Below are 26429 nucleotides of genomic sequence, written 5' to 3'. Positions count from 1 at the left end.
AATAATAAAGGAAATAATAGTTGGGCCTAGGACATTATACAAAACTCTGTGTAGTGATTTCAACCCACCCATTTTTGATGTTGATATTTTTAAAGTTGATAAGTATACGCAATTATGATTAGGAATTTTGTACTGCAGAAAGAAACACCAAGTAGTTTGATAGACTTTTACTCTGTACATTGCTTTATTATTATTATTATTATTATTATTATTTATTTATTTATTTGGGAATGTGTAACAGTAACAGTCTCAGTAAAGTAATTGACACCTAAGCATTCTTTCACATGTGCTTTATATTTAGGAAGACTACTTGGTCAGTGCTACAACAAGAATACAACTTTTGAAATTACTTCTGCTTCGGATTTGTAACTTTTCCCATGAATAGGATGGACTTGATAATCTCTTCATAGATTACCAGTAGGAAGGGATGGTTGAATCTAACCATAGCTGGATGGTAAATGTTAGTCTCAATGACAGTGTCAGCTGCAGCTTCAGTGCCATTCTCATGGATATTCAAATGAGCATTGTGAATAGCCTGCAAAGAAAGTAAGCAAGAATTAATGCATGATACATGATTTTATTAAATGCTAGAGTTCCTGCTCTTCAAAGCAAATGAATCTGTTCAGTGGCATAGAGATCAGAGCTCTCTATTGGAACCCTTTGTCTATCCAAATGCCAGCAAGTCCCAGGCAGGGCATGATGAAGATCTCTGTACTTTCCAGCGGGTGGATATCTTGCAGATCCATATCTCTCTTTCCCACTCCCCTCCTCACTCACTGGAGCATCCCCTTTCCACCCTCTTCAACTTCTTCCAAGGTTGCTGTTGTGGCCTAGGAAAGAGGAGCAACAATGGAGATTTCCATGGCAGCAGCAAAGGGGGTGGGGGAAAAAACACACTCTCATTTCCTCCTCCGCACTCATATCTGTGTCTGCGGGTGCAGAGGAGGAGATCTGCAGCATCCTAAATGCTGTCTAGGGACCATAGGATTGCGCTGTTAGGATGTCATGGATCTGCCACAAAAGGTTTGTGGCACAGTTCTCAATGTGCTCAAAATGATTACTGAAGAAAGTGCCTATCCCCCCCACACACACACACAAGCAAACTGTTTTGTCTTGGAGCCGCAAGCCCCGGGCAATTAAGCATGCCCTAAATGCCCTTTGTTCCATTTTTAAATAGATCACAGATAATGAGCTATCAAATTACCCCATTGTGTTCCTCTTGAGTTCCCTCCACGAAAAAGAGGAAAAGCAGCAAGAAGAGGAGCGAGATCAATGAAAGATATTGGAAGACTCAGATACGGGGAGAAGGAGGGGGGAGGGGTGGGTGGAAAGGAAGCACGTGAAAAAGGGAGTCGTTGTGATCCTGCATTTAAAACGGAAGCAGAAAGTTTTAAATTGTAAATGCAGGATTTGAGCAGGATTTGGTGTAGAGATGCCCTTGGAGAAAGAAACTGTTGACACTTTACCAAAGTCTTCAATAGCAACCTCTCCTAGCTTCTGGTTCAGAAGTGGAACCATACAGGAATAAACCAAGGCTGCTTCCAGATGTAGGGCTCTTAGTGCCAAGTAACTGTGGTGAGGGATGACTCTGCATTTTGGGGGACAGGATGTAGCTGTCAGGAAATCCAGCTACCTTCCTTTTTTAGAAACTAAGAACTGCCCACAGCCTCTCAAATCCCTCGTGTCCCACTGATGAGAGAGTAGGGATGTACGAAAGCACTTACCTTTTTGAAGGGTGACATTCACGGTGGGGGGGAGGCACTCCGTCCCTCTCCCCAAAATTCTCTCCAGCCGGCTCCACTACATGGAGATTCCGCAGAGCCACCGGCCAGGGCCGCCTGCAGCCGGACATCCAGCTGCTGGGCAGCCTGCAGGGACGCAAATGGCAGCTGCCATAGCCACCGCCATTTGTGTCCCTGATTTTGCTGTGATAGGCTACGTAAGTATTTACGTAGCCTATCATGGCAAAAAAAAAAAAAAGCGGACGCAAATGGCAGCGGCTACAGCGGCCGCCATTTGCGTTCCATTTTTTTTTGCCGTTTTAGCCTACGTAAATATTTAAGTAGGCTATTACTGCAAAAAGAAAAAGGGGAACGCAAATGGCATAGTGGCCACCATTTGCATTCCCTTTTTTTCCCACCATAATAGCCTACATAAATATTTACATAGGCTAAAATGGCAAAAAAAAAGGGAACGCAAATGGCGGCTGCCATAGCTGCCGCCATTTGCATCTGCTGTTTTGTGTTTTTTTTGCTGTGATAGGCTATGTAAATACTTACGTAGCCTATCACGGCCTCTGCAGGGATGCAAATGGCATCCCTGCGTTAGCCGTTATAGGCTACGTAATTATTTACGTAGCCTATCATGGCTATAATAAGGAAGCAAATGGCGGCCGCAGATGCAGCCACCATTCACAAGTCAGCATGGACGGCAGCAGGTAAGTGTTCCATTTTGCATGCCTTTTGTGGGGTGGGGGGGGGCTTCATTCCGCCACGGATTTTGGGGGGCCGAATGCACTGGCATTCGGCTTCATAGAGATCCGTGGTGGAATTCTCTGACATCCCTATGAGAGAGTCAGTGTGGCATAGGAGTAGGAGCATTGGCTTTTGATTGAAAAGATATATATATTTTATTGCTTTAAGCTGCCTTGGGAGGCTTCTGCCCCGAAAGGCAGCCAAGAAATATTTTAAATACATAAATAATAGTGCTACCAATCAAAATTGTGCAGCTATTCCATCTTTTCCCCCTTAATGGATATATTGTGGAAAGAAAAAAGATAGATGAAATGGTGGGAAAATATGGGAAGGTTATAAATAGAAGATGATGTATGAACTAGGGCTGTGCAGGGATCCCCTGATTGGACTCTCCTCAGAAGCTGCTTTGTGCCCCCCCAACACCCTCATCCAACCCCCCAGCTCCTTACCTGGACCACTGTCAGGGTGGACACTGAGCCCATAGAATCCCAGAGTAGTTCTGATTCTGAGGAAGAGGAGTCGCTCCTGGGAGAGAAGCGCGCTCCTCTTTCCCAGGGCCAACAGCTGACGGAGATTCCTCCCACCAGCATTCCTAGCTTAGATAGCAGTCCTGGGAGTGACAGAGTGCGGGAAGCAGACTTGATGGACACGCGACGCCGACGCAGAGAGTGGTGCCAAATGGAGGGTGCAGAAAGGAGGCGTAGTGCCTGGTTGGCGCGCAAACAACGGCTGCGCCCAGAGGATCCAAGGGAAAAGTGGAGGGACTCTCCCTAGCCCTTAAGTTCAAGGGTCTGCCAGTGATTCCCTTTCAAATGGGGACCAACTGTTCCAACTTAGGGCATAGGTACTCTGCTGTTCATATCTAGTTGCTAACAGTAGAGTTGTTAAGTTGTAAAAGAGGAATAAAGCTTTGAAAAGAATCCCTTTGTCTGTGTCTGGATGTGGCTACTGGATTAGACTGAGAGAGGCCTCCAAGGAGTCCTTGACAACCACCACCTCCTCTGCTGCCACCGCAGCTGTCACCTTCTCTGTCACTCCTTCGCTGTCTTTGCACCGACGCCTTCACAGCCACTGCTGCTGTCTTCACCACCAATGCCACTAACTTTTTCCATTTTAAAAATGGCGACTCTCTGCATGAAGAGTCACTGCACATCCAGGCCTCAGGAGCTAGCAACGGTGGCAAAGTTGGTGGCAGTGGTGAAGACAGTGGCAGTGGCATGGTGGCAGTAAAGGTGGTGACAGAGAAGGCAGCAGTGGTGGTGCGGTGGCTGAGAAGGCAGAGAAGGCGGCGGTGGTAGAGAACGTGGCTCAGGTAAGGATCTGGAGGTGCCGGGGTGGGGGCCTGGGCCAGGGGGGCTGGGCCAGGGGACGAAGCTCTGAAGCACACCGAGTGCTTGGGTGAGCCCCTGACCCTCTCTGGGTTGCTTTGTGCCCCCTCTGGTTTGCCTCAGAAGGGGCACAAAGTGACCCGAAACAGCCCGCTTTGACTCAGGGTTCAGGCCTTGGGTCAAGGCAGTTCACAGCCCTAGTATGAACTCCTGTAAGGAGTCCATGAAGGAGTAGATTTGTATGACTTGGTGATGGCAAAAGATCTGCCATTCTGGAGATGATGATGATAGATGATAGGAAGGAAGGAAGGAAGGAAGGAAGGAAGGAAGGAAGGAAGGAAGATTTCATTGTGCTTTACACCACATGGATGATGCCACTGGCATTTAAGACAGAGGGAGCTCCAATGCGGGCCCATTGGAATTTCAAAATTTTGGTGGCTGACTTTCCCCAACAGAAACCACGTATTTCCCACAAATCAACCAGTCCTGAACATTGCTACAGGTTATGGCAGAAACAATTACAGCTGTGGAGGGCCAGCAGAGGCACATTACCATGATATATAATTTGGCTATTGTGAAACTTTCTGTTATGATAAAAGCACAAGAAAGTCCTAAGTTTGACAAGCTGTTCCTAATGCTTGGTGGATTTCACATCTGTCTGGCACATATAACAGAAGGAAAGTTTGTTGAGGACTCTAGGGGCACCTGACGGATCTCTGGATGGCTTCACAACAGGTATCCAATGTAACAGACGTTACAAGGTACACCCTCTTCCAGGTGCAGCTATGACAATCTTACATGACAATGAATTTTGTTCCAGTTGTGACATCCCTTCTGAAATAGTTGAGGTGCTTCATTGTTTATGTGACACACCTTCAACCTTCATAAAGGAAGATATGACAGAGGAAATTTTAAAAACAATTCCAGTGTAGAATACTCAAGGAAAACTGAGTGAGGTAAAAATTAGGGCTGTGCAGGGACCCCCCGATTAGGGGTACACGAAACTCCCTTACCTGCCTCGAAGCTTTTTGCGGTGGGGGGGAGGTGCTTCGCTGCTCCCCCCGCGAAGTTCAGGCTGAGGGGGGAGGCTTCCCGCCTCACCCGGCCGAAATTCAGGCTGGGGGGGAGGCTTCCCACCTCGCCCGGCCGAAATTCAGGCCAGGGAGGAGGTGCCTCGCTTCGCCCAGCCGCGAACTAAAAAGTTAAAAAAAAGGCCCCGTGATAGGCTACGTGACGATTAACATAGCCTATCACGGCTAGATCTGCAAAGTCAGCCGTGATAGGCTACGTACATCGTCACGTAGCCTATCACGGGTGACTTAAAAAAAAAAAAAAAGCGCGTATGCAAATGGCGGCCCCCATAGGGAGCCGCCATTCGCGTTCCTTATTTGGTCGCTGTAGTCTACGTAAATCTTTACGTAGACTACGGCGAAAATAAGGGCAACGCAAATAGCATTGCTCTTATTTTCGCCGTAGTGTACGTAAAGATTTATGTAGACTACAGCGACCAAATAAGGAATGGGAATGGCGGCTCCCTATGGGGGCCGCCATTATCTGTATGCACTTTCTTTTTCTTTTTTTAAGTCACCCGTGATAGGCTACGTGACGATTTACGTAGCCTATCACGGCTGACTTTGCAAATCTAGCCGTGATAGGCTACGTTAATCGTCACGTAGCCTATCACGGGGGTGTTTTTTTTTTCTTTTATTGGAATGGTGGCAGCGGCAGCCTGTCGAAAGACCGGCTGCCACTCCCACCCCGGACAAAGACCCGCCGAACCGCCGGCCGGACCCGCCGCCGGGAGGGACATTCACCAAATGTAAGTCCCTTCCCGGTGCGGGGGGCGGGGTGAGTGCGGAGAATTTCTCCCTGAAACATGTTCGGGGGGCCGATTGCCAATGCATTCAGCCCCCCGAAATCAGCAGTGAAATTCTTCGCCACCCCCCGCCACCCCCCCGCCACCCCCCGGGATGGGACTTACCTTTCACGAATGTCCCTCCCGGCGGTGGGTCCCGGTGGTGCTTCATCGGGTCTTCATCAGGGGCGGGGGCGGCAGCCAGTCTTTCGACCAGCTGCCACCACCACCATTACAAGGAAAGTTAAAAAAAAAAACCACCCCCGTGATAGGCTACGTAACGATTAACGTAGCCTATCATGGCTAACTTTGCAAATCTAGCCGTGATAGGCTACGTTAATAGGCTACGTTATTTAATACGTTAATAGGCTACGTTATTTGCGTTGCCCTTATTTTCGCCGTAGTCTACATAAATCTTTACGTAGACTACAGGAACCAAATAAGGAACGCAAATGGCGGCTCCCTATGGGGGCCGCCATTTGCATATGCGCTTTTTTTTTTTTTTTCCAAAGTCACCCATGATAGGCTACGTGACGATTAACGTAGCCTATCACGGCTGACTTTGCAAATCTAGCCGTGATAGGCTACGTTAATCGTTACGTAGCCTATCACGGGGGTGGGTGTTTCTTTGTTTGTTTTTCGCGGCTGGGTAGATGGGGCGCTTCTACCCGGCCTGACTTTCGCTGGCGAGGGATGGGGCGCCTCCCGCCCGGCCTGAATTTCGGCCGGGCGAGGTGGGAAGACACCCCCCCCTCGCATGAACTTCGGGGGGAGAAGTGAAGCGCCTCCCCCCCACCGCGAAAAAAGCTGCGGGACAAGGTAAGTCCCTTTTGTACATCCCTAGAGCCTTTTTGAATGTGCCCATGAGGAGGCAGATTCCCAATGTCATGTATCTTAGCAAGTAATATTTTCATACACCACAAGGATGTAATGGGTTGGCCATTCTTCTGGGAAACATTTCACACTTAAAGGCTGATATAAATGTTTGGATGGAGGTCCACCTGGTGTCAAAGACCAATTTGAGGTATGCTGGTGTGAGAAAGCTAGCAGACTCATTGGGATCATCAATCCCTTACCTGGATTATATAGCTTCACTAAATGTGACTACACAACAGCCTTTTCAAGAAAGGAGATGATTCTGGAAAGAAATGAGAATGAACAAGAAACTTTTTTTCCTTCCTTAGCATTTTGGGGCTGGACTACAAGGAGGGAACAGGGAGTTTATGTTGGGGTTTTCAGGGAGTTGCATGTTAATTATTTTCAATAATTTTTTCAACTAAAATACACACACACACACACGCATTCTTGTAGAAAAAAGTACTTTACTTTGACTTTATTCCTACAATAGTTCATTATTTCAGAACCGATGAGCATAGCTCCAATTCGGTACATTGGAAATTGTTATGTCTCTGATCATATTAAATGGTTTGATTTGGGTCTTGTCCCATGTAAAGCAGTCAGATTGGATATTTTAAGATACAGGAAGGAGATCTCTACCCAGTAGTACCAGTTTCAGCCGCATACCTTATGATGTAATTAGTGGCCCCTGTTACCCCTTTTTGGAGGAGTTAGAAAGGGGGTATCCCCCCCCAAAGTCAGACAGGCTATTCCTCAACAGATATTGCTTGTTTCATCCATGTAATTTGTGATGTAATTTTTGGCCCTGAAAAGGGTGTGGGGGGTGCCCTTTTAAAAGTTCCAGCAATTGCTCGTTAGACTGGCAGTTTTGGAGATGACACAATTTTTTAAGATGTCCAGATAGTCAAATCTTTTTTACCTTATGATGTAAGCATTTTGATATGGACTCTTGGACTATTTGATCTCATCTAGCATGGCTCTTCTTATGTTCTTATGAGCTTCTCTAATGGCTGCCTCACACATGACTTTTTTTGCATTCCACTTCTGGATGGAATGAAACATATGCATCCTGACATGTGAAAAGTTGCACAAGTGGGTATGTCCATTTGGAAGGTACTGTGCACATGACTTTTTCTTACTTGGGGAATATCTTCTGGTATGAAGTAGAACTCAGAGGCAGATGAAAGTACTCTTGTTCTCACATTATAATTCTTTATAGCTTGAGACAGCATGGTACCTGGGGCCTAACAGTCACATGAAAGACAATGCAGAGTATTTGGATCAATGATGATAGCATTATGCACTTTGAGACACATACCTTGGAAACCTTCAGGTTAGGAGCCCCAGTAATTCCAGATAGGTCAGCATGGTTTGTGAATACATCCGTCATACCCAATCTTCTTAATATTCCTTTGAGAACATAGCTAGCAGAAACTGAAAATCTTGGGATCTCGATACTTATTCTCCTGTTGAAAGAAAGAGTAACCAGAAGCATGTGGGATATTACTGTGAGATAATATATATAATACATGCTTGTATCTTTTGGTTGACCCAATAAAGCTATTACACTAATATGGATTTTGAAATAATACTTACAAGGCACAGTGCACAGACATTTAAAATTTGGCTGGATAAAAAAGAGCTGAAACTACATTATTAAAAATAACCACAATAATTTAATATTCTAATAGTCACATTTTTAAAAATGCAAATGTTACTTTCTTTTTTTAATAACTGTGGATATAAGTATACATAGGACTAAGTTGAATGTAACAATTTTGTTGTGATCAGTAACCCTTGCATGCAGCACCTTTCCATTTGCCATCGTAACAGAAAATCATGTGAGAAGTGTGCAAACAGCTCAAGACTGGCATAGGTAAGGAGCCCAATACAGGACCATGCAGGGGGTGGGGAGCAAGGGGGCTTCATGTTCAGCAGATTAAAGGCTACCCCCAATCCTGCTACAAAATGCCTTTGTAGCACACTTATTTAGCCTTTACTGCTGGTAGGGGCTTTCTGTGGGCATACTTGGGGTTTCTACAGCAGACATGTGGGTCTCCCAGTGGAGCTCCTATCTCTAGTGGAAGGGTTATTCTGACTAGGGGTGGTGCGGGCCCCCGATTCCATCTCGGAATCCAGCAGAACCACCCCTGCCCGCTCCCCCAACACCTGCTCACCGAGCCCCTACCCCGCTCACCCCCTGGCCGCACTCAGCAAGTGTCCGGCACTCACTCCAGTGGCCTTGTCGAGCTCCGTGGTCATTTCTTGCAAAATGAAAATGCATATTTTTGCAAATGCACATGTTTGCATATGCGAAAATGCACATTTTGGGAATGCACATATTTGCGTATGCAAAAATGCACATTCTGTGAATGCGCATTTTGCACATGCATGAAAACATTTTTGAAAAATGCGCATTTTCACACATGTGCAAATCTGCACATTCACAAAATGTGCATTTTTGCATATGTAGATATGCACATTCGCAAAAATGTGCATTTTCGCACACACACAAATATGTGCAATTTTGTGATTGCCATTTTATTTTGCAAAAAATGATGACTGCGGAGCTTGATGAGGCTGCCAGGGTGAGTGTGGGCTGCTCATTGAGTGCAGGAGGGGCTCGAGCACAGTCAGGGGACTGGGGACCGGCGAGCGGGGACAGGGGCTGGGCAGGCACCCAGAGAACCTGGATGGGGGTCGGTTCACACATCCCTAATTCTGGCCCATCCTTACCCCCTCTACTGGCCCTCAGTAAGGGGTAGGAACACCCTTTTTTATTATTTCTTTTTTTTCTCTCCATGAAGGTCAGGGCTGCATAGCAAATTCCCCTTCTGTTTGTTTTTTTTTTTAACTGTACAAGATGATAACCGCTCTCAAACATGTTAGGCTGAGAGATGGTGAGTAGTGTAAGGTTTTCCAGGTGTCAGATTTGGATTGTTCTTTCCTTCTGAAATCAACATCACAATAGACAAAGTTTCAGGCTTATATGACTTTAGTGTGCTAGAGCCTAGTCTTTCTACAAATGCAGATTCAAGGAACACTCTCAGGTTCCCCCAGGCTCTAAAAAATGAATCAACAATCTCTAAGCAGAGGAGACAGACCAGAGGGAAAGAAAGTTGCTGGCAGTTTGGGGTATGAACCTCCCAGCCAAGCTAGTTTAACACTGATGCCCCTCCCTTACAGTGGCTCCCTCCTATGGCTACCTGGGCAGAGCATCTGAGCCCTGCTCCTAACTTTTCCCTTTGCGTCATGCCATCTCATCTCTCACATCATGCCCCTCTTCCTCCACCTCTTCAGAAACTTGCATTCTTATGGTGGAGGGAGGGGGCAGGGACTCAGTCTGGGCCATCAGTTGGTCAAGGTCTTGGGAGGACTCTCTTCCAGCTTTTTGGCTCACTAGGGAGGGTCCCACCCCCAGCCTCTGATCTAGCTGCTGCTCCAACTCTGATTCAGAAGCGGAGCCGTCAGACATCTCAAGGTGCTTAGACTCATCACTGACACCAGGAAGCAGGGATTGGAATCAAAACATCCCCCGTCCAGTTAATTACAGCCCATTGGCTTACCGTTCTCTCAATGAATTCATCCATTTTAACAGAACATCTTTCCCCAGGGCATCCTCCACCTGCTTCAGTTTCCCTGGGTCAGGCAGAATGAACAACACCGAAGCATTGCCCTTGTAAGGGAGCTGCACCACTTGGCAGGACAGGCCCTCATCACTGTAACTCTTTAAAATGCTGTGTTTGTACATCATAGGAACGGTCACTATGGTGTGCTCATCCACAAAGAAACCGCCTAAGCGAGTGTGGCTAGGATGGAATGGATTGTCCCACTCAGCTTATGAAAAGAATGACAAGAGCATGTAATATCAGTTATTACAGTGTGTCAAAAGATTTGTTCATGAAAAGCATTTCACACAAATTCAGAATTCAGCAATACATCAGAATTCACATATGACCTTTTGGAATTGTAAGCACTGTCAGATGGACATGATGATTAAGACACTATGATGACCATTTAACCTCATGTTAACTATTAAGATTAAAATACTCATTTTTAACCCTTTGAATGCATGTGGCTGGAAATCAGTTTAGAATTCCACTCTTAAGGGCACAAGACTGCCCTCTCGCTGCTCAAAAGCCTCTGAGCTCGGAGGCTTCCAAGATTCCTGTGCCCTGTTGGGCTGAAGCCGGCAGGGCAGGAGGAGAGGTGGAGGTGATCTTCACCTCCCTGTCCTCCATCTTTGGAGAGTTTTGTGAGATGGGATTTTCAGACCTTCTAGCAAGGGCGCTTTGGAGGGGGAGGGAAGGAGGCTGGAGGAGGCTTAGGATACTTTGGCCTCTCTGCTCTCCTCCCGTCAGGATTCCCCTGTTGCCTACTGAATGCTCCAATAGCCAAATCAAAACTCAGACAAAAGGGCTGCTTTCCAAGGCTTTAATTCCATTTACCCTAATGAGGCATACAGTTGCTAATTGCTGGAGACTCAGAGAACTACAAAGGAACAGCCATGTAGGGGTTCACAGGGAAAGTACATCAGTTGATCTCCATTTGAGAAAAGGGTGGCAATTCTCTGAACTTAAGTGGTGGGAGGGGAAGATCTCCCCCTCTCCCGCAAGGCTTCTGGGAACAGCTGTTGAAATCGAGCCAATAGGGCTGAGCGCCCAAACTCAGCCCCTGCGATCTCTCACTTGTGCTTGCGTCTGCGCCTCGTGTCTAAAAGTTCAGGTTGTCCTTCCTTTTCCACGCCTTGTTCTCTGTCACTCCCATGGATGTGAGAAGGGGGGGCTCCCCCTCCAGCTGCGCCTCTGAAGTCTGGGAAAGTTTCTCCCCCACGAATTGCCTCTCTTCCTCAGAATCAGAGCTGCTTTAGGACTCTATGGGCTCAGATACAACCCTGACACCTCCCCTCCTCCCCTCCACTGGAACTCTCCCTTCCTGCCTCCTCCTCAGTCAGAGACTGAATTATATGGAACAAACTTTACTTAGCATGGGCAGTTCTTTCCATGCTGGCTGTGAGTGAGAAAGGGCTGGGGTTGAATCTCCGACTCCCCCTTCCAAGGTCAGGGTGCCGTTTCCGACTTGAAGGTTTTTTTCTGAGCAATCCTATGGTCCCTGGGAGAGCATCGCAGGAACCATAGGACTGCTTTCTAACTATAAAATTTCTTAGTGTATAGATGATAATACTGCAAAAACCAGAATTATTCATCGTCCATATCTTTCTTGCTCTAACAGGAAATCTAAGCTCCTGTTTTAGTGGACTGCTTGCCATGATGATACTCCCACTTCTGTAGGCCTATTCCTATCTTAGTCCTTCATGAAACCATCTTATCACCAGAAAAGGGGTACCAGAAAAATATTTGCTATATCTTGATAATACTGGAGAAGGTCTTTTTTCCCCTTGACTTAAAAGAACTTTCTGAGAATTCAAATTCTGAGAAGCTTTTGCTCACATCATTTACAGCTTTACAACTGGCAGATTATGACTCCAGACTAAAACAGAAGCAAATATATCAGAAAGATCAGTGTCTAGAATCTGTGGCCATCAAATACCAGGCAAAGGGAGTTTACAATAGTATATGATATGAACAATACAGGCACTCAATTGAGACAGAGTCCATCTGACAAGGTCTGCACCTAGGAAAAAGAAACCAAATGCACATTCACAAGATGGGGGATACCTGGTTCAACACTACTACAAGCGAGAAGGATCTTGGAATTGTAGATCACAAGTTGATCTTGTATATAAGCCAACAATGTGATGTGGCTGCAAAAAAGGCAAATGCTATTTTGGGCTGCATTAATAGAAGAATAGCTTCCAAATCCCGGGAAGTACTAGTTCCCCTCTACTCAGCACTGCTTAGGCCTCATCTCAAGTACTGTGTCCAGTTCTAGACACCACACTTTAAGAAGGATGCAGACAGAGGGTTCAGAGGAGGGCAATGAAGATGATCAGGGGACTGGTAACAAAGCCCTATGAGGAGAGACTGAAAGAACTGGGCATGTTGAGCCTGGAGAAGAGAAGACCAAGGGGAGATATGATTGAGCTCTTCAAGTACTTGAAAGGTTGTCACAGAGAGGAAGGCCAGGATCTCTTCTCAATCATCCCAGAGTGCAGGACACGGAAGAATGGGCTGAAGTGACAGGAAGCCAGATTCTGGCTGAACATCAGGAAAAACTTCCTGACTGTTAGAGCAATATGACAATGGAACCAATTACCTCAGGAGGTGGTGGGCTCTCCCACACTGGAGGCATTCAAGATGAAGCTGGACATCCATGTGTCAGGGATGTTTTGACTTGGATTCCTGCATTAAGCAGGGGTTGTACTCGATGGTCTTGTAGGCCCCTTCTTACCCTACTGTTCTATGATTCTATGATTCTATGATACTAAGACTTACCTTTCAAGAAAATATAATTTACAAGAACCATTACAACATCTGGATCGAGACCCTTAATAACATCAACTAATTTTCCATGGCTTTTCCCGTCTATGTAGCTATTGATCTGCTTCTCAGCTTCTGCAGGGTTCTTGAAGTCAGTAGGACAAATGTCTGCCTGATAAAAATGTTTGGCATCATCCATGAACTTCTCCAGTGGTTTCAGTTTGTCATCTGTGAAAAGGGCATTTCCAATACTCAGCTCAATTTCAGCCTCAGGTCGGTTTAGCATACGGAGGAGGTGGTAAAAACCTTCATGTATTTCCTGCACATTGATCTCTGTCAGGTTAAAGCCAAGTCCTGACAAAAGCTGATTCAGTGTGGTAGGTTTAGCCCCTAGTGACAGCATGGCAAAGGCAGTGGAAATGCTCAGAGGAGAAAAATATATATTCTTCCTAGCAGTCTCGGAAGCAACCTCATGGAAGAATTTAAAGGCAAAGTCAGCATTGCCCTGGGCTATCTTCAGATAGGGCAAATTATGGTAACCTTCAGCATGATGATGGTGGCTGCGGTCCTCATGGCTGGCAGGGACATGGCCACAGTGGGCAAAAGCACAGAAGCTAGCAAGAAGTAAACACAAGTAGAAATCAGCCATTGTGTTCCTCTGACAGTAATCTGTAAAGACAGAATGACATTCTCAATTTCTGATTGCAATGATATTAAAGGTGTTTGTATTGAACTTCATATTAACATGGCAGACAAACTTTATTTCTTCTTCGAGCTCTTTTGTCATCTGGAGGTACTTCTTTCAGTAGGATTGATCGGGTGAATTAATTTCGGAGGCTATGTTCAGAGGGGCCTAATTTGCATTTTGGGAATTATTCAGTCTCTGTGTACCTTTCTATATATTCTTTCTTTTTTAAAAAAAAAAACAACATCTTACTTTTCTTTTAGCCAGAATAATAGGAACAAAATGATCTTACTGTAGGGTGAATACCTTTATTGACAAGTGCGACAAACAGGCTGCAAGACACCCTTTGTTGTCTATTTGCTGCCACCACCCATGTGATTAATAACTCTTAGCCTGGACACATGGCAATAGGGGCTTTGCAAGTGAGTAAGCTAGGCAAAAGAGCTTAAGGGAGCAATTCTATGGCCACTAGGCAGTGGCTGGACAGCCGTAGGATATCTGGTTTTCTGGGAACCGACCTCAGAGCCCATGCTCCGAGGTCGGTTCCCAGAGAACTGACCTCCCCCCGCTTCTGCACTGCCTCAGAGGCAGCGTGGAGAAGCCCCGTGCTCCGTGCTTGCAAGAGGAGCACGGAGATGCCGAAAAGGGGCATTCTGGGGGGCATTCTGGGGCAGGGAGGGCAGAAATGCCTGTATGACACATCCAATGCCTGTACGACACATCCAGGCAGCCTCCTCCCCCACTCTGCCCTCCTGTGGCTAGACAGCCACAATCATCTTTCTAGCTGAAAATGCAGGGCAGGAGAAGCATGAAAGGAATGATCCCCTCTGTGCTTCTCCTGCCTTGCATTGGATAGGCAGTCGCCTCAGAGTTCAGAGGTGGCCGCCTATCTGAATAGGATTGCACCCTAAGTCAACCTCAGTTTCCAACTGAATGTATTTATGCAAGAACCAACCTGAGAGGAACTTCAGAAAAGGCTGCCTGCTTTTAAAATAAAACAAAGCATAGAATTAACTTTACTTATTTGGGATCTGAGTCCTAAGAATAACTCACCAAAGCAGCTGGCAGGTGGGGGTCAGAAGTTGCCCACCTGGGACTCTACAGCACAGTTCTCGACTCTTTGCCAGCAGCTCAAACCAAACCAAAGGATGATTTCCCAAACAAAGGTATTTTTATGGGGAGCAGGAACTCCCACAGAGAGGTTGCAAATTCAAACTGACTAATGTAGAACTTCAGAGGACCCAATCATGCATGCTCAATGGTGCCTAGAGATGTGTGGACATGTCTGGACAGGTTTCCTTGTTAAGGGGATCACACTCAACGGCAGGGGAAATTATTGGGTTTGTCATGAGTAGGGGTGAACGAAAGTCACTTACCTTTTCTCGCAGCTTTTTCGCGGTGGGGGGGAGCGCTTCGCTGCTCCCCCCGCGAAGTTCAGGCCGGGGGGGGGAGGCTTCCCGCCTCGCCCGGCCGAAATTCAGGCCGGGGGGGGAGGCTTCCCGCCTCGCCCGGCCGAAATTCAGGCCGGGGAGGAGGCTTCCCGCCTCGCCCGGCCGTGAACACGAAAGTAAAAAAAAAAAAAAGTCCCCTGATAGGCTACGTGACGATTCACGTAGCCTATCACGGCTAGATCTGGAAAGTCAGCCGTGATAGGCTACGTGAATCGTCACGTAGCCTATCACGGGTGACTTTAAAAAAAAAAAAAGCACGTACGCGAATGGCGGCCCCCATAGGGAGCCGCCATTCGCGTTCCTTATTTAGTTGCTGTAGTCTACGTCAATGTTTATGTAGACTATGGCGAAAATAAGGGCAACGCAAATAGCGTTGCCCTTATTTTCGCCGTAGTCTATGTAAACATTGACGTAGACTACAGCGACCAAATAAGGAACGGGAATGGCGGCTCCCTATGGGGGCCGCCATTATCCGTACACACTTTTTTTTTTTTAAAGTCACCCGTGATAGGCTACGTGACGATTCATGTAGCCTATCACGGCTGACTTTGCAAATCTAGCCGTGATAGGCTACGTGAATCGTCACGTAGCCTATCAGGGGACTTTTTTTTTTCTTTCATTGCAATGGCGGGGGCGGCAGCCGGTCGAAAGACCGGCTGCCGCTCCCGCCCCGCTCGAACACCGGACGAACCGCCAGCCGGACCCGCCGCCGGGAGGGACATTCAGGGAAGGTAAGTCCCGTCCCGGGGGGGGGGCGGGGGGCGGGGGGGCGGAGGATTTCTCTCCGAAACTTGTTCGGGGGGCCGAACACGTTGGCGCTCGGCCCCCCGAAGTTTCGGGGAGAAATTCTCCGCCATCCCTAGTCATGAGTCAGAGTGCAAGGGATACCAATTGTTGGGAGGTCGCCCCTGCTGCTTTCTGAAATCCTCAAGTAGCCAGAATCAACACACAGACAATAGGGCTCTTTTCCAAGGCTTTATTCCCATTCAACCTAATGATGCTTACAGATGCTATTTGCTTGATCCTACGAGTGAGACTTAAGAGAGCTGCCTACTTGGGGGTTTTAACCTTAGGAAACAGTTGATCTCCATTTGGAGGGGAAGGTGGGAAACCTCTGTACTTATGGGCTAGGAGGAGAGAGTCCACCCTTTTCCCATGGGGCATCAAGGCGCTGCAGTTGCTGTCATGCCAAGTGGGCTGAATGCCTCCTCTCAGCGCCCGCCTTCTCCCACTTGATGCTGCGCCAGTGCCTAGCGTCCAGAAACTGCTGTTTCACCTCCCTCTCCCTGCCAGGGTCACTATCACTCTCAGGAATGTGTACCAGGAGGGGCTCTCCCACTGGCTGCTCCTCTGAACAGCGTGCAGGTTCCTCTCCCATGGTTTGTAGCTCTTCCTCAGAATCAGAACTGCTTTGGGGCTCTCTGGGCTCCGATCCAACCCTGAAACCAATACAGCATTGGTATTCAAGTCTGCAAGTTCGAGTATACCTCTATGAGATGAGCAATCAATAGGCCAGTCCATTATTCATTTCTATTTGTGTGATTCAAAGCCTCTGCTTTGAATTGGTCAGCAGCTGCTTGGCATTTTATTCATACTGATAATTCCAAAGGTGGTGTTGGTTGTTGAACGAATTTCTATTCCGCTTACCATATTTTAGAAAGTACCTCGACACGGTTTACAGAGAGACTACATTAAAATGCATCCAAATGAAACTTTGCAAAACCATTAAAACCAAGTACTCACAGTGCTACGTAGTGTAGGTTAAGGCCATCACTTTGCAGTGACGGCCACCACTTTGCAGTGATGGCCACCAATTTGGATGGCTTTAAAAGAGGGGGGGTTAGACAAATTCCTGGAGGAAACTATCATGGGCTACTAGTCCTGATGGCTCTGTGCTACCTCCAGTGGCAGAGGTGGCATGCCTGTGTACACCATTTGCTGGGGAACATGGGCAGAAGGGTGCTGTTGCACTTGTGTCCTGCTTGTGGGTTCCCAGTCAACAGCTGGTTGGCCACTGTGTGAACAGAATGCTAGATTACATCAACCCTTGGTCTGATCCAGCATGGCTCTTCTTATCTTCTTATGTTCTTACCATAATTAACAAACAGATGGGGCACTATGATCAGTAAGGGAAGGCCTGGGCAAGATGGGCTCTCAGTTGGTGCCTAAAGCATGCCACAGTTGACGCTACTTGAATACCAGCAGGACGAGCATTCCACAAGATGGGTGCCACATGGAGAAAGCCCACTTCCAGGTTGCCACAAGATGGCAATCTGCAAGGTGAAGTACAACCAGCAAGGTCTTCTCTGATGATTTTAATTATCTATATCATGGAAGGCCATCCACCATGTAACCTGTTCCCAAGCTGTTCAGGGTTTTATATGCCAACAGTGAGATGATGAACATGGCTCAGTAGTTCAGGTGGTCAGTGCAGTTGCTTCAGTGCTGGTGCAATATGTGGATGGCCAGGGGCCCCATCAGCATCCTGGCTGCTGCATTCTGCACCAGCAGCAGCTTCCAGAGCAAGTATAAAAGTAGCCCCACATAAAGCACACTACAACAATCCAAATGTGAGGTTACCAGTGCATGGACTACAGTGGCCAGGCTATCCCTGTACAGGAAAGGGTGTAGCTGAGATACCAGTCAGACCTGGTAATAGATCCTCTTCAACTCAGAAGTCACTTCAGCCTCTAATGACAATGTTGAATCTAGGAACACCCCAAAACCTAATGTACCTTTTTTTTTTTTTTCCTGAGGTTCTGCAATCTCATCTAGAACAGGCAAATTCCCCAATTCCCATAACTGGGAACCACTCACTCATAGAGTCTCCATCTTCTCAGGATTCAGTCTCATTTTATTGGTCCATCACTATGTCCAGGCATTGGTTCAGGACATGCATGGTGTCTCCTGATTTAGAAGTCACAGAGAAATAGAGCTGTGTGTCATCATCAGCCTAGTGGTGATATCTTGCCCCAAATCTACCAATGACAGCCCCCAGTAACTTCATATAGGTGTTAAACAGCATTGGGTACAAGATTGTATCGTCACTTCACTCTGTGGAAGTGTTGTGGCTTTTGGAAGAGGGAAAGGTTGCATAGCCTTCATCTTTTCACAGAAGGAAAGAGGGATATTTCTGTGGACAAATAAGAGATGTGTCTTGGGAGCAAGATGGATTGATTTTAATCTAGGCAAATGTATTCACCAAGAAAAAGGTCAAAAGGCTAATGCATAAAATCCATTTCTCTGAAGGTTCTTCATAAAATTGCTAAATGTTTATGTATAGGGATGAGGGAATAATTCAGAGCAGGAGTGGTGAGATTACAGTGGTCCCAGATGGAGGCAGAATCGCTCTTGACTGGTCTGCTTCATATTAGGGCTCACACTCCATACATGCCCTCCCTCTCCTCCTGTTCCCTTATCTTGGAGAGGAGCTGTCAGTGACAGAAGGCTCCAGTGACTCCATGAGAGGCCCAAAGGGACTTTCCCCTTATGGTAAATAATGCCCATGGTGGCTTTTCCTGCCAGAGTTCATAGGGCTTGACTACAAGTTCCATGATCCCAGCCAGGAAATGATGCTTCGTGTGGGGCCTCCTTCTTCAAGTGGACTCTAATCCCTGAAAAGTTATGTACTGTAATAAAGTTCCCACAAGTCTTTATAATGAGCACAGCCACTGCCTGGATGTATAACTGGATGACAATACAGGACTTTGGCAAGCAGGGTTTGGGCCATTCTTCTTGTTCGTTTTCCTTGTCATGTTGTTTTAGATTGTAAGCCTATGGGCAGGGATTGTTCTCCTTTACCAATTATATGTAAACCGCCCTGAAAGACTTCTTGGCCAAGGAAGAGGATAAAAATACTTTAAATAAATACATAGTTGGCAACAGAAAAAAGTGACTCAGCTCAGGGATGTAAGGAAGGGCTTTACCGGGATGGGACCGAAGAACAAAGGGGTGCAAAACAGTGTGAGATAAAGGAACAGGGACAGAAGAACACAAATGCAAGGCATGGTGTGATGGAGGAAGGAGGTAATCTAGAAACAAGGTGTGGAAGAGTCAAGAGAAGAACACTGGCTCTAGGGCCTATAATACACCTTATAATACACTCGTATATGAACACAATAAAATAGGAGTACCCCAGCAAATCAGAAGCATTAACAGGTTTGCCCAACAAAACCAACTGTAGATCATTCATAGTCAAATCAGAAAAAGATCATCTGATACTTACATTACATTCAGAGGTGTCCTTCTGTAGAAGCAATGACAAGTATTTGCAGTGGGCTTTCATTTATATGATGGGACTTCCTTGAGAAACATATGTTCTCCATTAAACATTAAACAATGAGAATTGATCCAAGTACAACAAATATTGAACAGTAGTTATACAGTCAGGGCCAGATATTGGAACAAGGTAACTGTTTGGGCAGTTGGCCTCTGTACACCACCACATTGAAGTTGAAAGGAAACACACCCAGATGGGAGCGAAGTCAGGGCTTTCAGCTGTAATGCAAGGGGTTTGACAAAAGTGGGGCACTAACCATTCAGGAAGGACAGCCAGTGGCATACACACACACCCATTGTTGGTGGCTCATAAGTAATGGAACAAATGGCTGACAAGCAGCTGCATGGCCAGGTGTGGCCTGTTTCCTGGGTACCCCATGACCAATCAAGCAGATAAAAGGCCTGGAGATGATTCTGAGTGTTACATTTGCATTCGGTAGCTGTTCACTTGAACTCCCAACATGAGGTCCAAAGAGGTGTCCATGCGAGTGAAGGAGGCCATCATTAGGTTGAGGAAACAACATAAAGCCATCAGAGAGATCGCAAAAACAGTGGGAGTGGCCAACACAACAGTTTGGAACATCCTGAAAAAGAAGGCATTAACTGGCAAGCCCAGCAGCAGCAAAAGGCCTGGAAGACCACGGAAGACAACTAAAGTGGATGACCGCAGAATTCTGCTCATGGTGAAGAGGAACCCTTTCACAACATCTAGCCAGGTCAAGAATGCTCTTGTGGAGGTAGGCATGTCATTGTCAACATCTACAGTCAAGAGACAGCTTTATGAATGTAAATACAGAGGCTTCACAACAAGGTGCAAACCACTGGTAACGCTCAAGAACCGAAAGGCCAGATTAGCCTTTGCCAGCAAACACCTTAAAAAGCCTGCCCAGTTCTGGAATAAAATTCTTTGGACTGATGAAACCAACCGTAACTTGTTCCAGAATGATGAGAAGAGAAAAGTATGGAGAAGGAAAGGAACAGCTCATGATTCAAAGCGTACCACATCATCTGTCAAACATGGTGGAGGCAGTGTTATGGCATGGGCATGTATGGCTGCCAATGGAACCGGGTCGCTGGTGTTTATTGATGACCTGACTGCTGATCAAAGCAGCAGGATGAATTCTGAAGTGTATAGGGCTATATTTTCTGCTCAGATTCAGCCGAATGTTGCCAAACTGATAGGACACCGCTTCATATTGCAGATGGATAATGACCCAAATCAGACAGCAAAAGCTACCCAAGAGTTTCTCCAGGCAAAGAAGTGGGATGTTCCTCAGTGGTCAAGTCAGTCACCTGATCTCAACCCAACAGAGCATGCTTTTCACTTACTGAAGACAAGACTGAAGGCAGAAAGACCCACAAACAAGCAGCAGCTGAAGGCAGCTGCAGTAAAGGCCTGGCAAAGCATCTCGAGGGAGGAAACTCCGCATTGGCTCATGCCCATGGGTTCCAGACTTCAGGCAGTCATTGACTGCAAAGGATTTTCATCCAGGTATTAAAGGTGATCCTTCAGTTTGAAATGATGTTGGTTTGTTCCATTACTTATGAGCCCCCAACGATGGGTGTGTGTATATGCCACTGGCTGTCCTTCCTGAATGGTTAGTGCCCCACTTTTGTCAAACCCCACTTTTGTCAAACTTTTGTTTGAATTACAGCTGAAAGCCCTGACTTCGCTCCCATCTGGGTGTGTTGCTTTTCAGCTTCAATGTGGTGGTGTACAGAGACCAACTGCCAAAACAGTTATCCTTGTTCCAATATTTCTGGCCCTGACTGTATTTCTGAACACCAAGTACTAAGTCCACTGCCTACTTTTTCCTAGAGTGAGGATTTGATGCAACGTTATGGGACTAATGGAAAAGGTAAAGGCTTGACATATGTTCCATCTCAGAACTGAAACCTCATTCAGGGCAACAGTCATATCATGTTTTCTTGGAGCTTGGTGCACAGGATGCACTGATGCCGAAGAAGCTAAGGTTGCTGGATTCTATGAAGACCTACAACACCTTCTAGAACTAACACCAAAAAAAGATGTCCTCTTCATCATAGGGGATTGGAATGCTAAAGTAGGAAGTCAAGAAATCACTGGGATAACAGGCAGGCATGGCCTTGGTGTACAAAATGAAGCAGGACAAAAGCTAATAGAGTTTTGCCAAGAGAACACGCTGATCATAGCAAACACTCTTTTCCAACAACACAAGAGATGACTCTACACATGGACATCACCAGATGGTCAATATCAAAATCAGATTGATTATGTCCTTTGCAGCCAAAAGATGGAGAAGCTCTATACAGTCAGTCAAAACAAGACCTGGAGCTGACAGTGGCTCAGATCATGAGCTTCTTGTTGCAAAATTTCAGCTGAAATTGAAGAATGTAGGGAAAACCACTAAACCATTCAGGTATGACCTCAATCATATCCCTCATGAATATACAGTGGAGGTGAGGAATAGATTTCAGGGATTAGACCTGATAGACAGAGTGCCTGAGGAACTATGGACGGAGGTCCGTAACATTGTTCAGGAGGCAGCAACTCAATCCATCCCAAAGAAAAAGAAATGCAAGAAAGCCAAGTGGCTGTCTGATGAGGCTTTACAAGTAGCTGAGGAAAGAAGGGAAGCGAAAAGCAAGGGAGAAAGGGGAAGATATACCCAACTGAATGCAGAGTTCCAGAGAATAAATAGCAAGGAGAGACAAGAAGGCCTTCTGAAATGAACAATGCAAAGAAATCGAGGAAAACAATAGAATGGGAAAGACTAGAGATCTCTTCAAGAAAATCGGAGATCTCAAGGGAACGTTTTGTGCAAAGACGGGCATGATAAAGAACAAAGAAGGCAGGGACCTAACAGAAGCAGATGAGATTAAGAAGAGGTGGAAAGAATACACAGAAGAACTATACAGGAAAGATCTGAATGTCCCTGATAGCCATGATAGTGCGGTCACTGAACTTGAGCTGGACATCCTCGAGAGTGAAGTCAAGTGGGCCTTAGGAAGCATTAGTAACAACAAAGCTAGCGGAGATGACAGTCTTCCAGCTGAGCTATTTAAAATCCGAAAAGATGATGCTGTTAAAGTGCTGCATTCAATATGCCAACAAATTTGGAACACTCAACAATGGCCACAAGACTGGAAAAGCTCAGTTTACATTCCAATTCCAAAGAAGGGCAACGCCAAAGAGTGCTCAAACTACCGCACAATTGCGCTCATTTCACATGCCAGCAAGGTGATGCTCAAAATCCTACAAGCTAGGCTTCAGCAGTATGCGAACTGAGAACTACTGGAAGTACAAGCTGGGTTTCGAAGAGGCAGAGGAACTAGAGATCAAATCGCCAACATTCGCTGCATCATGGAGAAAGCAAGAGAATTCCAGAAAAACGTCTATTTCTGCTTCATTGACTACGCTAAAGCCTTTGATTGTGTGGATCACAACAAACTGTGGCAAATTCTTGAAGTGATGGGAGTACCAGACCACCTTACCTGTCTCCTGAGAAACCTGTACGAGGGTCAAGAAGCAACAGTAAGAACCGGACATGGAACAACTGATTGGTTCAAAATTGGGAAAGGAGTACGACAAGGCTGCATATTGTCACCCTGCTTATTTAACTTATATGCAGAGTACATCATGAGAAATGCTGGGTTGGATGAATCACAGGTCGGAATTAAGATTGCTGGGAGAATTATCAACAACCTCCGATATGCAGACGATACCACCCTAATGGCAGAAAGCGAAGAGGATCTAAAGAGCCTCTTGTTGAGGGTGAAAGAGGACAGTGCAAAAGCTGGTTTGAAACTCAACATTAAAAAAACGAAGATCATGGCATCTGGCCCTATCACTTCCTGGCATATAGAAGGGGAAGAAATGGAAGCAGTGACAGATTTTACTTTCTTGGCCTCCAAGATCACCGCAGACGGTGACTGTAGTCATGAAATTAAAAGACGCTTGCTCCTTGGGAGGAAAGCTATGGCAAACCTAGATGGCATAGTAAGAAGCAGAGACATCACCTTGCCGACAAAGGTCCGCATAATCAAAGCTATGGTTTTCCCAGTAGTAATGTATGGCTGTGAGAGCTGGACTATAAGGAAGGCTGAGCGCCGAGGAATTGATGCTTTCGAACTGTGGTACTGGAGAAGACTCTTACGAGTCCCCTGGACTGCAAGGAGGTCAAATCAGTCCATCCTAAAGGAAATCAACCCTGAGTGCTCACTGGAAGGACAGATACTGAAGCTGAAGCTCCAATATTTTGGCCACCTAATGCGAAGAGAAAACTCTCTGGAAAAGACCCTGATGCTGGGAAAGACTGAAGGCAAAAGGAGAAGGGGACGGCAGAGGATGAGATGGCTAGATAGCATCACGGATGCAATGAATATGAACTTGAGCACGCTCCGGGAGAGAGTGCAGGACAGGAAGGCCTGGCGTGCTATGGTCCATGGGGTCACGAAGAGTCGGACACGACTGAACGACTGAACAACAACAATCACTGTGAGGTGGCTGAGAGTGCTGTGTGTGTTTTCTCTCTCTTTGTTACACATCTTTCCATTGCTCTGCAGCATCCCAGTCCCAGACTACCTGCACTTTCTGAACTGAAAAAGCCCCACAGGAGGAATTGCCTCATGATGTCTTCCTCATGATGGCCTTAAGTGAAGTGTGGGAAGCCAAGGAGGCTACTGGCCGCCCCAGAGGTTACTGTACAATGACAGGCAGGACACTCATGCATGCCCCTCAGCCACCTCATAAGCACAAGAACCCCAAACCCATCCCATGGGAATTTCTCTGAAATTTCTCCTTCTTTGAGTTTCTTCTCAAAAGCAATTTTTCTTCTATCAAATTGAATGAGGCTGAACCGACACATAGCAGTTTCACCGTTATCATACTGAAATGCACATGACATGAATGGGCCCTAATAGTTATCACTGCAGTATGATGACGGTATAACTGCTATGTGTACATTCAGCCTGAGAATGGTCGAATAAGATGTGGGACACATTTCTGACACAGCGCTGATATATTTTCATATATGAAGAGATCCCATCCTCCCTGTTGTAGAGATGTCAGAGGAATCCATTCAGGGGTAGAGTTTACCAAGCTTTCAACAGCTCAACCTTCATCTCACCTCCATGCAAGCTGGCTCAACTCGAGCTTGTGGATTATTTGGGGGGGGGGGGGACAGCTCGACAGCTCTTCTCTAGACACTCTATATATTTTGCCCGTAATTAATTAACTCACATTACAAAGAGTAAAGAAACATTACCTTAACAGGTTACAAAAGATTAGAGACATTTAAGGTGAGGGGCCCTGAGATTATGAAGACCTACAGAAAAGCATAAAGTGGTTCAGAGAAGAGCTATGGAGAAAGGGAAGAGAGAGGATTGCAACATTTATCAAATTCTTAAGCCAATTAAAAACTCCCTCACACACTGACATTTTTCACAATCTTCAGCCAAAGCAAGAAGTAAAAACTCCTTGCCAGCTCTCCCAATCAATTATCTGTTGGTAATTTTCTCTGCTAGGTCTAGTTTAATTAATATACTCACATGTACAAACTGGAGCAAAACATAGTGAATAAACAGTTGCAAGAGAAAATGTAAGAAGGCAGCAATTGCACTTGCACAGTAGAGAAATTGTTTCTTCCTGTCCACCCTCATACCACTAAAATACATCCAGAAAGGATGATGTAGTTGGCTTGGACCCTAAAATAAGCAGCGCCTGTCTAGAAAAAAAGATCAGGACATTCATTCCATCTAACTGAATAGCCCTCTTGGTAGCCGGTAAGCAATTCCCTGACACAGTGAATCCATGGTGCTTGGTCTGGAAGCTGCAACTGGTGCAGAAGGCGGGGGCCAGGATGTGGAGTGGGCACCTGGCCAAGCACATAGTACACCATTATTGCAACAACTGCACTGCTACCTATTAGCCGCTGAGTCAAAGCCATTTCCATCCCATAACCAGAACTGAAGCCAGATTGAAATGGATCTAGCTATCCATGTTTCATTAAGTCATTGAAGTTTGTAATGGGAATCCTATTCTCTGTTTACAGATTACTTCCAGAGGAACACAATGTTTATTTTCAACCTGTGTTTACTTTTTGCTGGACACCATGTGGAGGACTATGACAACCATGGCCATGACCACCCTGCTGCTCTAGGTCATGACAGAGGTGCAATCCCTTCTTCCAGGGGGCTTTTCTCTCCCTGCTGGGGTGGAGAGGAGCCAGCCCTCCTCCTCCCCAATGGGGAGAGACTTTGTAAGACTTTGTAATCCCCTGACCAGCATGCTTCCTGGAATGTCCCAGGGATGATCTCATCATGCCATGCAACATCCTCCTACAGGCACTCTAGGAAATGCAACAGCAAAGTTGGGGAACAATACATGAGTATTTTATTTTCAAGTTAAGAGGAATAATGCCCAGCTCGTAATGTTACATACTGGTAAGCACAGACTGCCCCCCCCCATTTCTGTGAAATTCAGCCTGGCACTCCCCCAATGAATTTCCAACAACAAGGACAACAACAAAAGCTGGGTCCAAAGGTTAAGCACAACTCTAGTTGGGACAGCCCATGATTGTCATTCTGGGCATGAAGTCATCAGTCCCCCCCCCACCCCCCATGGCTCTATTATAGATGTTCAGGCTTTCCAAAACAATCATGTGGGAGGCCCTCAACACTGAATGCACAACCACCTGATCAGCTTAGGTGGAAAGACTGACTGGGAGAGGGTGGGGCAGGTACAACAGCAGAATCCTCAGTACAAGAACAAGAATATATATGCAAGAATAAGAATATGCACCATTACAATACGTACTGGCATAGTATGATCATGTTGGGCTGTCTCTATTAATAGTCTCTCTGCCCTGTTTTGGACCAGCTAGTTTCCAGGCCATTTGCAAAGGCAGCCACATGTATAACACATTGCAATAATCTAGATGAGAGGTTATCAGAGCGTGGATAAATGTAGCTAGGCATTCTCAGTCCGGATAAGGGTGTAGCTGGTATATCAGCCTAAGCTCATATAAAGTGCTCTGTGCCACTGAGTCCATCTGCATCAGGATCACTGGGAGGGAGGGAAGTATGTGTTTGACCCTGAGGGCCAAAAAGGTTGTCCACCTGGGCCCAACACCAACATCAA

At 46.2% G+C, this 26429-nt stretch overlaps 1 protein-coding gene across 1 annotated transcript; it reads right to left on the bottom strand.

Moving 5' to 3' along the window:
* Positions 1-158: 158 nt before the first annotated feature.
* LOC146357068 (alpha-1-antichymotrypsin-like) lies at positions 159-25114 on the bottom strand. The gene is made up of 5 exons (XM_084839892.1): positions 24839-25114; positions 12911-13564; positions 10082-10352; positions 7834-7981; positions 159-535 (listed from the first exon to the last, which is right to left on the bottom strand). The coding sequence occupies exons 2-5, from the start codon at positions 13542-13544 to the stop codon at positions 347-349; spliced, it is 1242 nt and encodes a 413-aa protein (XP_084696018.1). The 5' UTR covers positions 13545-13564; positions 24839-25114; the 3' UTR covers positions 159-346.
* Between the last annotated feature and the right edge of the window lie 1315 nt (positions 25115-26429).

The sequence above is a fragment of the Heloderma suspectum genome, chromosome 1 (assembly GCF_057233095.1).
Source record: "Heloderma suspectum isolate Gila_16-S chromosome 1, 16-S_ref, whole genome shotgun sequence".
NCBI lineage: Eukaryota > Metazoa > Chordata > Lepidosauria > Squamata > Helodermatidae > Heloderma > Heloderma suspectum.
Note: the sequence above shows the minus strand (reverse complement) of the source record. Positions and strands in the feature narration are given on the sequence as shown.

Coding starts and splice junctions, on each gene's coding strand:
- LOC146357068 (XM_084839892.1), bottom strand. CDS start 13,544: ATGGCTGATTTCTACTTGTGTTTACTTCTTGCTAGCTTCTGTGCTTTT. Junction 10,353..12,910: donor AAATTATATTTTCTTGAAAG/GTAAGTCTTAGT, acceptor TCTTTTCATAAG/CTGAGTGGGACAATCCATTC. Junction 536..7,833: donor CTAACCTGAAGGTTTCCAAG/GTATGTGTCTCA, acceptor CTTTCTTTGCAG/GCTATTCACAATGCTCATTT.